Raw genomic sequence first — 16,488 nt, 5'->3', positions numbered from 1 at the left:
AAGTTAAGTTAAAAAGGAATAATATATCACAACCAATTTGTTCAAACCGTTGAAAATTAGTTCAAAATAGAAAAGAAAAACTGTCAATCATTAATGCTTAAGCTCTGTTTTAAATGTTCTAATATCAAACTACCTACATGTAAAATACAGTGATGTTATATATATAATAACTACCAATTTAAGCAATTGAAAGCAAAAAAAAAGTTTAAGAACAGTATGTTCTAAATAAATGTTTTGTGTTCTAAATGTTTTTTAATTTGTGCTGCAAATAAAATTTTTTTAAAAATTCTAAAAATCACGGCTGAACCAATAAAAGTTATTACATGGATAATAGCATAAAAACTGATACTGTAACTTATAAGACACCCACAGCCCTTCATTTTTTGCACACAAAGGTGCCATAGCCCAAAACAGAAAAAATATCCCTGCATGCAACAGAGCTAGCATTAATGATCTCAATTCAGAGTAGTACCAACTCCCAGGCAAATTTAAATTTTATTAATTACTATTTTTTTATTTTTCAGTGTCAGAGTCTCTCTCTTCTGAAATTTATTCTAGGCTCATTCCTAATATAGATCTGCTGGCTTAAACAGGAAATTAATTAAAAAGGGGAAACTACCAAGTCCAGATATTAATTATTCATGTTTGAAACTCCTACAATTAAATATTTTCCATTATTCATTTTGTATAAAGTGATCCCTAGATCTTTGCAACTGAAATGCTCTTAATAATTGCAGATTACTTGTGAAAAGCAGGATGCAAAGCAGACTTATTACCTGTTCCAAAGCAGCCTAACTCTTAGCGTGTTGCTTGACTTTGGGTGTGCTGCCTAACTCTTGGCGTGCTGCCTATCTCTAAGCTTGCTAACAGCACTGGACTAAAAGCCTGTAGTAAATACTGTCTAACGGACTAACTTGCTATCCAACTTTTGGATTTAAATGCAACTCTACCTGAGTTTTTGCCGAGAAAAGAGCGAAGTGTTTTTCCTTTCATTTTCTTAGCTCTCTTTGAATTATCATCTGCTGAAATATTACAGAAATTTGCATAAAATTTTCACCTCTTTTTCTTAAATTCATCTTTGGCAGTGCTAAATGGTGTGAATTTCAATGAGCCAAATTTTAATTATAATTAATTTGTATAAAATGGTACTGCACTTGTATGTGACAGCAAGAAAACATCAGAATGGAGGGGGGGTGCACAGACTATAACATAAACCACAGCAAGTATAAGTGATGTTCAATTTTCAAATTTAAATTTATAGCTTAACTCAATTTGTTTTGATTATGGTATAGCAAGGGTATTATACAATTCATTTAACAACTACAGCATGTATGTGTCATCTTTAATACCCTTTTATCAAGAATTCCCTTTTAAAGAATTAAGTTTTAAAAATTGATATATTTTCTTGTATCACGTTTTTGGCCGCAATAACTGTGATAAAATAGTGCACTTCAACTGCCACTCCACCAAACATGAAACTGACAACAATGTAAATATGGAAATTCTTGACCAAAACAATCTAGGAAAATTGGAACTGCTTGTAAACATGGCCTAAATAACACACTCATAAACAACCAGTGGTGAAAATTTGTAAGAGCTACAAGTAAGATGTAGGAACATTCATTTTCATTTCTTTGCAAGGGGAGGGAGAGAAAGAGGGAAGATTTCCTTCAATAACAACTGGGTTTCAAGCTCAGGTAGGTGAGGGAAAAACATGACCTACATGAACAAATTATTCCAAAAATTGGAATTGTGTGTACACATGTAATTTTTAAAATTTAGATACACCCTTGTACCAGATCAGAAGGAACTACTAGTACATGGCACATGGGGTATAAATATACGATGTATCATTCTTCAGAAGATATGTTGCCTAGATCCATATAATAGTGATTCCCACTACTACTGACACTAAATCTGACACATTGAAGATACCCAAATACTTCTTCATACCCGTAGCCGAGAGCTGGGAGGCGCTGCTACTCTTTTTAGACAGCCCCATGAGAGCCGCCATCTTAACTCCAATGCTAGGGCGCCTCTTACGTCTTTCTGTCATCCCCGAGGAGACGGCAGAGTCTGACATACTGCCATCTGCTTGCTCGCTGGAGTTCAGATCTCCACTGCTTTGGGTTCGGTTTACATTCCGCCTGGATGGTGGTCCACGACTCTCCATTTTAGATGCAAACTCACTGAATAAAGATATAATATGAGAATAATTAAATAAACAAATATGCAATGTTTTGTAACCAGCTGTGCCAATCACAAACAATCTAGCATTGATGCAGTTGTTTTGTCTCATCTTCTACAGGTAGCTATGTAATGTTGTTAAAGATGCATTGACTCATAGATATGAAGCAAGGTTACTCACTTGAAATAAGAAAATAAAAGATTTACCTTTAAAATTTTCATTACCAGCATCTTCCTTACCTTAATTTCCTACGGGGCTTTTCTGACTGTGTTGACCTCACGCTGATGGTGCTGACCTTTGACATCTCCGACATGACACTCGTCTCCGATCCATCACTGAGCCAGGGTTCATCTCCCATCTCTCCACCATAGGGATCTGTTACGAAGCATAGTAATTAATAAATACACTGACAAGTAGCCTTTCCACATTGAGTGATCTATGTTTTTTTGTATGGCACCAGTTAGAAGTATTGACAAAGAGCGCATTCAGAACAGCAGACTTTCAAATCCACTGACCAAATATGGCTGACCTACTGGAGTGCTTGGTGCATAATTCCAGAGGGGAATCTATTCAGCATTTAAACATGAATTAAGTGGCAAGCTTTTTAGTGGGTTGGCATATTTGATCCACAGATCTGTTAGTCCGCTGTTCTGAATGTGCTCTTAGGACCATTCATACTGGCATTATACAGGAAACTGTACTGCTTGATGTCAAAAGGGCCTTACTTCATTTACTATTAGGCTCTTATTACTACATTAGTTAAGTGGAATCTCATTAACTTAGAGCATTTATTTTTAACCATTAGTCTATTCTAATTAAAAAAAGGTGAAATCTCTTGCTTTAAGATATAATAATGAAATTTCCCATTTGCAGAACCCTATAGTCTACTTTTAGCATGGAATACAAAGTTGTTCCACTGTATCAAAAATGAAATTGTCTTCTGGAAATAAGTCATGCTATACAACACTGTGCCGTTTCACAATAAGTCTTGTTGCTAAACTTTGCTTAATTTATATTACCTATTACCTAAACTTGACCAAGAGCTTTTAAAAGTGATGACCTAAAAAGATGTATTTGGAATGGGTTGCTTTCACCACTGGGAGTATACAAAATTAAATATGAGAATTACTCAGAGGAACTACTTAAGAGACAGAAGCTGGACAGCAAAGCTAGCAAATGTACAGATACTAAACTGCAAAAAACATTGCAACAATATTCACATAAAAAAAAAGAAAAAAAAAACTTTTGTAAAAATATTTCAATCATGCAGATTTTCAAAAGGAACCTACAAATTTGAAATAAAACAAAAAATACTGTTTAATTTACAATTTTTGTGAAACATTGGTATGAAAAATGCTGCATAACTTTAGTTCTCTCTTAAGACTCTCTAAATGGATCTGTACAGAAACTGTAATACAACTCTTCATGCATGCCTGAAAGCTTCACAAGATGGAATGTTTGACTCTATCTTTATTTCTTGCCACATGCTTGAACCATTACTGGCTTTTGCTGGGGAGGGATGGAGGAGAAAACTGTTATAATGATATTTTTTGTTGTAGTTAAAAAAGGGAAGCAAATGTGTGCATGAAAAATGACAGGAAAAAAGAAGCTGCACAATGAAAATAACAGGACAGATGATCTCTTCACTTTGTAGCAGGTTACACAGGAAATGTAACTGTTGCAATAAATACATACATTTTCTTTTTTACATCTGTCCATGAAAATCTTACTTTCATGATTACGGTATATTTTAGAGTATTAAAGCTAGTATGCAAAAATAAAACTTGTGAATTTTTTTTACAATAGCTTCTGGCAAAAAGATCAAGGGCATACCAAATGGCAATATGCCTTAGCAAAAATCCAGTATGGTGCATTACTAGGGCCAATTGGCAATCTTCTTGGATTTTCATCTCAACTGTGACATAAACATACCATGCAAGTGTCAAAAAATTATGAAACAACATAAGAAAAACCACACACTGGAAGCAAACTAAAGAGGAGATACCATGGATCCTGCGTGTACGTGTAACTTCTCGAGGTTCCCGACCTTGCATTCGACCTTCCCGGTAATAACGGTCCATGGAGGACTCCCGTCGGTCCCGCGAGTGGGATCTGTATCCTGCTTCACTATCAGACATCCCACCACCTCCTGGCACCTTCATCCTCATTTTCATCTGTCTGGCACGCTCTTCTAGATCTTGAGTTACTGGGTTGAAGATAAAGATGAAAGACAATTATACTGATGTTTTTTTCTGCGAGAAGTACTTTTGGCCAGGAAAAGCTCTTCTTTGAATTAAAAACTTTGTATATTGAGTTTGATTTAAAAGTAAAAAGTTCCACTTAAAAAATACCCTCCCTCTTTTAAAAATGCTGTTGACCAACCTGACTTTACATATTTTATGGTGATAATAATTTATAACCTGATTTTTGCACTATGAAAAATTGACCTAAGACAATAACACTAAACCCTAACTCTTTCCCCCACAGACAATAAGTCACTTTGACATTACAAAGAGATAAGGATGATTTACCCTTAAATATACGTTTCTGCCAGTCAGTGATCAAACATATTTGAGGCCATCTTGTGCTATTGTTCAGATTTTTACCCAGCTATTACAAATATTTATTTCAATGTGAGTAAATAGTTTAGTATATTCAGTTTATTCAAGCCACTGTAACGCAAATACTCTGAATGAGGATGACCAAAGTTAAGCTCGTTACTTGGGATGTCACTATCCAAATTTACCATAAGGCACCTAAGTTCTGTGTGTTAAGTCAAATGCAACCTGGGTATTTGCAAAGTGACAAAACCATAATACAAAATAAAATGTGCTGCTTGTTTACTATTTTTTTATTGAACAGAGTTGAAAATCACCAGCTGTAAGTGTGACTGTGTTATTCAAAGTACTTAATCCACAAACACTTTTAAGTAAGAAAACATTCTTTAAAATGAGGCCAGTCCAACATTTAAGCCAGCAGACCACAATATTTAAGGTGAAGCCACTCCAGCTGTAGAGTGAGATTATATATTCAAAGTGAGTTCACTCAAGGTTCTGAGGCTACAGTGTTTAAATGAGGCCTTCTCCAGCTTCAGAGTGAGACTACAATATTCAAAGTGAGGTCACCCCAATTTCAAACTGAGACTACATCATTCAAAGTGAGACAAATTTAGCTTAAATGTGACACACATGGTGTGATCTTTTCAATGGCACTGAAAAAATCTTTCTAAATTCAAAAACGTAAATGCACACTTGTAAAATAAAGAGGTAAACCTGTAGACAGTCTGGAAAGGTAACTGGACCCTAGCATTGGCACACTGAATGCTTTCAAATGAGAAAAGAAGTTAATTTATTTTTATTTCTGTAAGACCTGACAAGATATTTACTTCAATGCAAATTGTTTTCCTTGTAATGTTTATGCAACCAAAGATATTTGCTTTCCTTTGTCTTCATTCGTGGTATCTTTTTTTCTATAACCTATACCATCTGTACTCATAAAATGTATTAAAGTATTAAATTATTTTCACAATTGCTAGTAACTTGCCTTAAAAGTCTACATGTTGTAGAAAAACAAACAAAAATCAAATCAGTCAAGTATAAAAAATCCTTGTAAAAGTCCCAGTAACTTCACTTGCTATTGAACATTCTATACAAATTGTAGCAACTTCTTGAAATAAAATTTATTTAAAAAAAAAGGGGGGAGGTTTGAGAGATCTAAAAGTAGGAAAGTAGGCATCTTTCAATGCAAGGTTTTGAAGTTGACTTTATAAAAAAACAAAAAATTAAATTAAAAAAAATCTCTGTTTCAGTCCTCCATACCTCTGTCTCTCCCTGCTCCCTGGGCCTGTGGTGGAATCTGCGGGAGCTGTCGTTTCTTTGGGGAAGGTGTACTTTGGGGGCTGGACCCACGGGTTTGGGATAAACTTCTCACCCTGGTGGAGACTTCCTTGCCTCTATAATATATAATATAATTATAAAATTAAAGCACTGAAATAAAGCAGTAAAAATATAAGATACAGATGATATAATTTTGCAGAAATAATAAGCATGGCACTTTTTCTCACAATAGGTTTCCAAAACATATTGTAGGTATGTAAAATGACTTATCATAAGTAAAATTTTCGAATTAACAAAAATCAGAGATTTTGCTGAAATAAGAAAGTTAATTATTTCAATATAAAGTTAAAGCTTTCAGTGATATTTGAAACCACTGGTAGATGGAACCACTTGACTTACCTCATGGCTGGGGGCGACACTGTACGGCCTCTCTCTCGCTCTTCTCTCACAGCTCTGTAATAATAAGATTATTAAATACAATAAATACAATAAATAAATAAATAAATATAAAAATACAAACTGAATCTCATTTGTGGCAGAAGGTCTTCATGCCCATGTTAGAATGCCACTGTAAAAGTACAGCTAGCACAGATCGTTAAGAATAAATTAAAATATTCCTTATTTTGAAAAAAAATTGTTAATTGCACAAGGCAAAAATAGATATTAAGTCTATAAAAGAAAAATGTCACATTTTATTTGAATAGAAAATGAAAGATTCCAATTACTATTGTATAGTTTTTTACAGTGCATATATAGTATATATAAAATACCCTTAAGACATATGGAAATATCGTCAATAGTTAAGCTAATTTCTCCTTAATTTCCATAAGAAAAGAAGTACCTGAAAGGGAAATTAAAAGGCATTTTCTGAATTCACCTGAATAGACAGGACAAAAATTACAAGCAGGCAAAGAAAACAAATGCACCCAGATCAGTTCACACATATTCAATGTTCAAACACTTCTATGTAGTTCTGAAAAGGGAAATATCTATGACAGTATCGTTTGTCATATTATTATGGATGGCAACAATAGTACCTGAAAACAAAAGAGAAAGGACAGTGAAATGTGTGAAAGAAAGACTAATAAATTCAGGCCTCTAGCCAGTAATTGCAAGAGGTGGGGGTGGGGGTTCTTTTTCTAAAAAACTTTTTACCAAAACCCCCAAATGTTAAATAGAAACCAGATCAAGTTTTTGATTAAAAGCAGATCTTTTCCCGCACGGTAAAAAAAAGAAAAAAAAAAAAAAAAATGATCATTTAAGCCTCCCCCCACAATCTAAACACCCCATTCCTGCAGGTCTGGCTTTTAAAGAGTTCGCAAACTTTCATGCAGTTTGAAACTGAAGAGCCATCACCTAATGTTCGTGGGTTGATTCATCCTGTTCCTCTCCCTCTCTCTCCCCCTCTCTCTCTCCTCTCTATCTCTACTGTCTGTCACTCCTCTGAAACCAAAATATTTATTAAAACTTTAAAAGTACTGGTATTAAGCTTAAACTGCCAGAAATCAATTAATGGCAGGTAAATGTTCTTATAAAGGTGGAAAAGATAACATGTTATTGTACACTCTGAAAATGAATATTAAAAAAAAAATTATTATAAAAATATATACACACGGCACAGAGAATCAATATAGCTGTTAATTCTTTTTTAATTCATCATACTGCATCTGTTTAAAATAATAACTGGAAGAAACATGCAGTCAATGCAGCACTCACAAACACACAAAATGTCTAATCAAAAATAAAGATAAATTACAGGTATAATGATCAAACCAAAATTACACTGCAGTAAACATTTTGCAATCACCTTAAGTCGAGAGTAAGATTCATATTGTTTTCTAACTCCCGGCTTCTCTCCCTCTTTAGTCTTGGGGACTGGCTCCCTCTATTGGTAAGAAAAAACTTTTCTAAGTTGAATCTAGGTTAAAAATTCTCACCACAAACTGACTAACAAAGATGTGAAAACGTCCTTTATGTGAAACAAATAGAGTAATTTCTCACTAAAATGCAAACAAACTGATATATTACTTTTCAAAATCAAATTAATATGATAGTTTCTAAAATGGAAAATGGGTTAAAATCTGTTGAGAAATCACCTCATTTCTGGAGAAACGGCCCTCATTTCTCTCTCCAGAGTTCTCTCTTCTCTTTCTGCTACCATACCCCTTGTTACAAAAAGCAAACTGAATTAAAACAATATTTCTACAATATTTCTACATAAAAAGTAACTTGTTAAAATATTTTTCAGTCAACTCTTACCAACAGGAGGCAATTAAAATGGAGGATTTCTTTAAAAGAACAGATAACATAAATGATGCAGTCTGAAGGTTTAGATGATAATAATAACAATTATTTTTTATAATAATAATAATAATAACAATAATAATGACAATAAATAGGTTAAATTCTATAAAATAAATAAAACAAAGAAGCAGTCTCTCAAAGAAATCACCTCATTTCTGAGAGTATGTTCATGGTATGTCCTCTCTCCCATGATACATCCTTCTCTGTGTGGTGAATTCTTCTATGGACATAAAAATATGAAAACAAGCTATTAAAAAAAGTAGATTTTTCAAATTAAATTTGTATGTTACTTATGAAGTAAAATGAGCTTGATAATGATCCACTTGTTACTATTAACGCTGATTGAAAAAAAAAATATCCAACTCTCTTGTGATCAAAATGCATTTGCAAATAAGATGTATTGGCAAATAAATATTATAAAACACTGAGAAATTGTTTGAAAAAAAGTCAATTTCTCTTGACTGCTGCCTAGTTGGAATGGTGGTATATACCGTACTGAGACAGCTGCTTTGGGTAATAAAAATAATATCTTCAATCTCCAATTAAATACAAATAGAATCTGGAATATAAAGAAACATCTCCATAAAATATCAATCCCCACACAAATCTAGCAAAGTCACCACAAAAAAAAATAATAATAAAAATAATTATCAAAAAAATGAATAAAATCACCTCACTTCTGGTGATATCATTTCCTCCAGAATTCGATTTTTTCCTCTCTCTGCTACTATTCCTCTGAAAGTTAAAACTATAGCCCTAACTACAGACTGAAGTACAACTTTAGCATAAAGTAAGCTCATAATTGATCAGAATCACTTTATTCATTAATAATCTGAAAACCTCTTGAAGCAAATATCACTCTAAAGGTGTGTTCAGACAGGTTTGCTTGGACCAAAAACCAACCAACTTTCACCAAGAGAAAACCCTATTGACTGCTTGGATAAATTAGTGTTTGAGATACAATTGTGTCACTCACTATACTTATGAATACACCCTGTGGTGTCAAAGACACCAACATACCGGATTCATAAACCTGGATGCTCAGTGCCCCCCCCCCCCAAATCAGTCCATTCTGTCCCTGTCTGAACTGACTTCCAAATTCTACAGCCACCACTTTATTCAGATGAATAACAACTAGACTAGTCAAATTCAACATGTATTGCAGTCCATTGCAAAATAAGTGTCACTTTGTTATACCTCACTTCTGATGGCAAGATGGAATTTTCTCTTTCTTGCAAAAGTTTTCTCTCATCTTGGTTGGCATGGTGAGCTCTGAAACATTTTTCTTAACATGAAACCTTGCAACAAATGCTTGAAAAATAATACTATATATCCTCAGCATAACTTGTTTATAAATTACAAATAATATAATGTAATATAATATCACATGAATTTTTTTCAAAAGAAAAAAATCATCATGATGAACCATGCACAGCACTTAAGTATGAGCCTGAAAAGATTTTACTTGAAAAAAAGAAAAAGAACATCCATCAGAAAACAGCACACAGAGACACTGCAACGGCTTAAATCACCTAAGCTCTGCCTCAGCTAACATGATAGCTGCCACACGTTCCCGCTGTAGCTCAATCTCTTCCCGTGCAGCTCTGAAAGAAAACCATCATCTATTAATTATATTTTTTCAGTGTGCTGAACATCTTGGATGGTCTCTTGGTTCTTAAAATCCAACTGTCTCTTTAAAAATATTTTACAGCCCTCACCTCATTTCTGAGGGTGACAACACCCTCTCTCGGTCACGACCCCTTTCACGCTCCTCCCTCAAGCCTCCGTCTGGAACTCGTTGGCGACCAGGTGATCTTGACCTCTGTTGTCTCTGGTCGTAGGCAATCTCTCCATTTCCCGTCCCCCGTGTCTTGTGCCTTCCTGCGGCATTTTCTGGAACTGTTAACGTGTCCCCAACTGAGTATTTCCTACCTCGGTGCTGAAGCTCTTCTTGGCCTAAAGTGACAGAGAAACCAGAAGTTGTCCATGAAAAATGTATCATATAATATAAACAAGTTTTTAAACTACATGTTGTTAACTTTTTTAATTCTGAAATAAACAAGTTGAAAACCTGAGTAAAAGTATTAAAAACATTCAAAAATATAATGAAGTCAAGTTAAGTAAGTGCAAGGCCAATTAATGAAGAGATAGTTCCGAGTAATATAAAATATTCCACATATGCTGATATGTAAGGTTAATAGAATGGATGTATATCAAAAATAAACCACAAAATAGCTGTGAACATAAAGCAAATAATAAAAACAGTAGCAATAGTAGCATGCTTTTATTCCTATATCACTGATACACTGTTATTTAAAATAAAACACTTATCAGAAATTGTAAAATAATTAATTACAGAAAGAGAAATTGTTCCTCTTGCACATTCAGTGAAAATTGAAGCCTGGCATTAATGTACAAAAAAAGCAGCAACATAACTGAGATAAACTACATCATAAGGTCTAAAAGAACCACAAAAATATCCCATTTCATGTTTTGGGATATATTAATAAAATAAAATTAATTGTATATTGATGCTTGACAGCATTTTGCAAAATGTTTAGATGCTGTGTAGTAAAGATGCATTACGCTTCTTTTGGATGGTATTAAAGCTGGAATGGTATTCAAGATTTACATTATTGTGAATCATAATTAAACTCTTCATTACTGGAACAGAACAGAGTGGATAAAGTGTCCTCAATATTTAGGACAATTAAAAAGGGAAGTAACAATGTATGAGACCTGATCTTAATTGCCCATTAAAATACCTCCTGATTTTTTTATTAGCATCAAGATATAATAATGAAGTAATTTCTTCATTGCCTATTGCATTAAATGGTAAAGAAAGACCAAATCATCATGCCTCAAGTCTCTTAAAACTGATTTCCAAGAATTTCTCTTTCCATCTCTACCCATCAGTCATGATCAATCTAATGTTCAACCTAGCTACCCAAGCAGTGACATTTCTCTAATGGTATGTAAAGTGATTATTGCCTTTAATTTCCTACATGTATATCTTCATAGTTTTTACCTTATACCTACCCCCACAAAAAAATAATTAATAAATCTGTTAATTATTAAACAATCCCACTCAAGAATCAATGTAGTTTAAACTGCTAATAAATCTGGCAGATGTTCATCGACCCCCCCCCCAAAAAAAAAAAATATATATCCCACCTGTCAATTATTAACCAATTCAGTATGGGACATCCTTAACATTTCATACATCTACCTGTAGGAACCATTTTATCGACAGAATTTCCTTGATCTCATAGCATAATTTCATTAACAGAAATCCAAAGAAAATAGTGGTACATAATAAAATCTAAAGTACTGTGGTGTTTAGGTTATACATTTTCTTTTTTTACCACAGATTGGTTTAGAAAAGGATTCAAAAGGAATTAATATGTTGTATTAAGGTGATATGGTATCTTAAGTTACAAAGGACAGAAAAACAAAATCCCAACTTGCGACTTGGTGGAAGCAGTTTTAAGATGCAGCAATGGAAGTTAAGCATGTGACAATGCGTTGACATTGTAAATGTTAACACAAGGATGGGGACAGACAGCGACGGGAAGCAAGCCGAGTGACAATTATGACAACAACAAATGCAGACTGCCTCACTAAAAACATGTACTATTTGCAGCAGCAATTTCACTAACACTGAAGGGTGACAAATGCAAAGTCGAATTCATCGTAGCCGTGTGACAATTAGAGGAAGCAATGTTAGTTATATATAATTAACAACTAATAGGATGGAATGTATAGTTGTTAGTATAATGAACAACTAGTGCCAATGTAAATACAGATACATAGGGGGCACTGAAACATGCAGCAACACAGTGGGGGTTTCCATGGCAACATCAAGTCAACATCCCATAATATCCTACCAGGCAAGGGAGAGGGCAGGCGTTCCTGCTCTCTTTGGGTCATTCTTTCGCTACTGATGTCTGAAAATTCCTCGCTGCCCGGACAGGAGCTACCCATGGAGCTAACGCTAGCACCATCCCCACGCCCACTATAGCCTATGTAGGGTTAGACCATGGAAAAAGTGATACCGAATTAACATTTTCAAAGAGGGGAAATGTTGGTTTCAGAACGTTACTGTAAATATTCTTTAAGTGTCTGTATGTTTATGAGGCAAATGACTGAAAAATATTATTTGTTAAAAAAAGTGAAGCTGTCAGCATCCTTAGTCTTTTTTTTTGTCTTTAAGATTTGAACTACTTCATCATATCCATTGTGATTGAGGAAAGAGCTACAGATATGAAAAATCATTGTTATCCAAACTGTGTTATTTATTACATACTAGAACACATACAAAAACATGCCTAGATTATATAAATATATTTAAAAAAACAAGTCTAGTAGACTTACAAAGAAAACAGAAGGAGGGACTCTTTAAAATCTTAACTCAAATATAATCAGAAGTAGCTTAGACAGACATAAGGAGACTTTGAAATAAATGTTAAAATTCTTTGAATAAAATCATGAAGACCAATGTACATTCCTTATAATTTGACATTGCATTTCAATTATGTCATTAAGTAATTATATTAACAAATTAACACACATGCACATACGTACACAGCATCACATTCAAAAAATTATCTTTCGAACATTAAATCAATATTTTTATTGCAACTAAATATGACCAGACATCTTTGTTTTAAATCAGTCTACACCTTTATATAGCAAAAGATTATGATGACTAAATCCAAAGAAATTCTTGACCAGAAAGTTTTCATACATCACAGTGACCATGGAATCGGAGCACCCTATCCAAAATTGCTGACCAGTTTTTGAGGGCTTTATTGCTAATTCGATGATTCTCAGTGAGGGAGGCACAATTTCTTCATGCCCATTGCAAAAGCATTAAAAAGTCTATCATTGGCCATATTTTAGACAAAAATGCAAATAGACAAATGAATGTCATTCCCAAAATTTTTTCAAAAAGTATCACTTTTTCTCTCATAACAATTACGACTTCTGAATCAACTTTGCGGGTCATTAAAGGATGCCTTTCTACTCTTCTTCCCACCTCATTTTTCTCTATAACACAAAATTTTGGACTTTCTCTCATCATGCTGCAGAGTTCGGGAAATTTATAATATTTATAATTTTACAAACATGCTGGTTTCCTTGTAAACAAGTGAGGCTGCATCTACTGTAACTGTTCATGTCACTGGCATCCAATACTATTGTAGCACAATATCTAGACCAATGAAATATATGGGTGCTGAAGGGCTCAACAAAGTGACCATTTTACATGGACATAATACTGACCTTCTAAGACATGAATTTTCAATCTAATCACAATGGTGTCATGCTTTCAGTTATTATTAATATGGTGCTACACAATAAACTGGAACAGGCACAGAGAATTGTGATCTTTATTTGTCAGATAATAAAGTTAGGGTACTGTAGGCTTCAAATCATTTCCGAAGTCTTTGCTTTTTCCTTATTTTTATTATATCTTATTATTTGTTTATGCCCTTACTTGGAAATGAGGTTAATGAGATTTTTACATTTCAAAATCATTGAACATCACCTAATTCACGCAATATTATTAATGAAAAAAAAAAAAAAAAAGACAGTGAGTTTATCTGTACTACATTGACCAAATTATATCAATGTTGTCTAAAAGACAGAGGAGAGGACACATCACCAAAATTTGGGAGCAAGCACCCAGACTACTTCCTAAGAAAAGCAGATTAAATTAGTAAAACCCAACCAGAGATGCAAAAATGACCATCAATCCCCATAAGTACAAATATGTATTACATTCATATTTTGGAATTGTCAGCAAAACTGAGATGCATTAATTAATAAGCTTAGTGTCAAGTATTGTATGTCAACTGACTGTGACAGATGTCACATGTCAAATGACACACTTATGCCACATGCTAACAGCTTTGTGTGAGCCATCACATGAAAAATTGTATCATATCATATCAAATGACAGATTTCCTAGATGTCACACATCAAATGGCTGTACTTGTCAAATGTCATGAATGAATGTCAACTGTCACATGACTAATTGTGTTAGATGTGACATGTCCTTACCTGACACAACTCCTACACTGTCATCGTAATCTGAGATGTCACTGTCGGTGTACGGCAGACCCCCACTCCCAGGCAGGTCATATGGATCCCCTCTTCTAGACTTCTGCTGCTTAGATAATTGGAAAATGAAATAAGGTATATTTTCAGTAGAATACTCTCTAAGACTTCTGCTGCGTAACAGATAATTGTAAACTAGAATAAAAATTTGTTATAAATTATTCACAGAAACTTAATCAATACAATGATATGCCATAGAGGTCAAAGCTACATTTCTGACAAATTGCCTTCAAATTACATATCCATCCTGTCTTAGAATAACAATTATGTAACTTAAAGATTTCTTATAAACAAGAAAAAAATTTATTCCAGATATATTGTAATATAACGTTAATATAATGAAATGAAAAGCTGAGATACCGACAATGCAAGCTTAAGATCATGTCAAGTCACATGATGTAACTCACCCCACGTGGCGTTGATGGTGTGGAGGCCTCCTCTTCTCTACGACTGAGAGGATAGAAGTATGGTTCATCTGTAAGGCAGGCACTTGACAGCTCTATTAGCACCTGGATTGGGAAATGGTATTTTTATTAGTCTGTTTTTTTTTTCTTCTCTACGAAAAGTGAGGTTACTGTAATGACTCAATCTTTTTGAATGGGAGAATTGTGAATTTTATAGATACTAAATTTTTTTGAGTCATAAATTCTTAAAATTAGAATATTCCCACTGAAATGGGAAAACTGAAAACTGGGCTACCTTATAATTTCATTTAATTCAGCAAAATAACCACAAATGATTCAAAGCAACATATTTTACTGCTATCAAAACCATGTGTTTGAAAATTTGATATTTTTTCCCCACTGAAAAGATACAAGTCAAAGTCGTAATCCGAGACTATCAAATTATATTTATCTCTCCAATTGGTTCATTGTTCTTATTTATAAGAGAAGTTTCACCCAGCTTCCCACAATATATTTACCTCTCCAATTAGTTCACTATTCCTATTCCTGGAGTAGTTCCACACCGTCACCTCCAGGGCGCGCTTGTGGAAGTCGACTTGTCGCAGTCCTGGGAACACGAAGGTCTCGTTCCAGGTGGGTTCCACAGTATGGGCTACGGGTTTAGTCTTGTGGGGGACTTTAGCACTGAAAATAAATAAATAAATAAATAAATAAATAAACAATTAAGTGAATAAAATAAATAAATATGTTAATTATTAAGAGACTGTCAAATAACCAACAAGCAGTGTAGGTTTGTCTAGTGAGTTTTGCTATATATTTCACTTTTTTCTACATACTAGTACAGAACAAAGTTTGGCCATCTCTACATAAGGTCACTCAATGGCACTTAACATGTGACCTTCTACCAGAAATTGTGAAGACTTTTAAAGAGTGGCCACTTCCTAGCATAATGACACAAAAGGTGTGGCTAGCTTATAGGGAAAGGGAAAAACGAGGGAAGAGTGGGTAAAACCACTTACCTTCTATCTGGAAGCAGGTAGACTTTCACAAAGGGGTTTGGCGGAGTGGACTGCTCTAGACACGGCAGCTCAATAGCACTGAGAATGGTGACTATCAGCTGTTCATTTCGGCTCTCGTACCATAACTTGATCTGCAGAGAGAAAGGATCAAAGTCACTCAGGATTTATTTACATTCAAGGTGTACATGTATGTTCTGTTCATCCACTAGTAATTTCAGTAAAATAAACAAAATTAGAATCACATGCTCACATGCATACAGATGGTATAAAGTTTAATATTTCATATATTTCTCATAATAAAAACTTAACTAAATGTGGGTATCCTATTTGAGAATTATCAATTACCATAATTCTTTAATTATTGTCTATGAGCTCAAGTCATGCACTTGACAATTCTTGATAAAACCACTGAATGTGCTAGTTATGACACCATCTCTATAGCCACAACTTGCACATTCATGAACCTCTCATAGCTGTGCTAAAAAACACTGAATGCGTTAGGTGTGACAGTATCTCTACAGTCACAACTAACACAATCAAACTTCTCACAGCTGTGCTATGAACCACTGAATGCGTTAGGTGTGACAACATCTCTCAGCTAACACAATCTGTGACTC

General features: G+C 34.2%; 1 protein-coding gene and 1 long non-coding RNA gene across 18 annotated transcripts in view; one reads left to right on the top strand and one right to left on the bottom strand.

Moving 5' to 3' along the window:
• The window catches only part of LOC106181702 (regulating synaptic membrane exocytosis protein 2-like), a 67,979-nt gene that overhangs the window by 7,865 nt on the left and 43,626 nt on the right, over positions 1-16,488 (bottom strand). For 3 of the 16 annotated variants that reach the window (XM_086994678.1, XM_086994675.1, XM_086994684.1), the window contains exons 10-28: positions 15,872-16,002; positions 15,371-15,536; positions 14,856-14,957; positions 14,392-14,500; positions 12,216-12,350; positions 10,047-10,284; positions 9,861-9,932; positions 9,526-9,600; positions 9,001-9,063; positions 8,477-8,548; positions 8,121-8,189; positions 7,832-7,909; positions 7,381-7,467; positions 6,424-6,477; positions 6,007-6,140; positions 4,194-4,394; positions 2,428-2,563; positions 1,954-2,189; positions 951-1,022 (exon numbers count right to left, since the gene is read on the bottom strand). In XM_086994678.1, coding sequence (XP_086850804.1) covers positions 951-1,022; positions 1,954-2,189; positions 2,428-2,563; positions 4,194-4,394; positions 6,007-6,140; positions 6,424-6,477; positions 7,381-7,467; positions 7,832-7,909; positions 8,121-8,189; positions 8,477-8,548; positions 9,001-9,063; positions 9,526-9,600; positions 9,861-9,932; positions 10,047-10,284; positions 12,216-12,350; positions 14,392-14,500; positions 14,856-14,957; positions 15,371-15,536; positions 15,872-16,002 — 2,230 coding nt within the window. The remainder of the gene's footprint in view (positions 1-950; positions 1,023-1,953; positions 2,190-2,427; positions 2,564-4,193; positions 4,395-6,006; positions 6,141-6,423; positions 6,478-7,380; positions 7,468-7,831; positions 7,910-8,120; positions 8,190-8,476; positions 8,549-9,000; positions 9,064-9,525; positions 9,601-9,860; positions 9,933-10,046; positions 10,285-12,215; positions 12,351-14,391; positions 14,501-14,855; positions 14,958-15,370; positions 15,537-15,871; positions 16,003-16,488) is intronic. The other 13 variants (XM_086994679.1, XM_086994677.1, XM_086994676.1 and 10 more) reach the window with 13 other exon arrangements.
• Positions 1-16,488, top strand: part of LOC106181703 (uncharacterized) — a 58,238-nt gene that overhangs the window by 9,412 nt on the left and 32,338 nt on the right. The gene's annotated exons all lie outside the window — the stretch shown is intronic.

This window comes from Lingula anatina, chromosome 8, assembly GCF_051362555.1.
Source record: "Lingula anatina isolate TDL-2025a chromosome 8, LinAna3.0, whole genome shotgun sequence".
NCBI classification, from domain to species: Eukaryota; Metazoa; Brachiopoda; class Lingulata; order Lingulida; family Lingulidae; genus Lingula; species Lingula anatina.
This window is presented reverse-complemented; position numbering and strand designations above follow the sequence as displayed.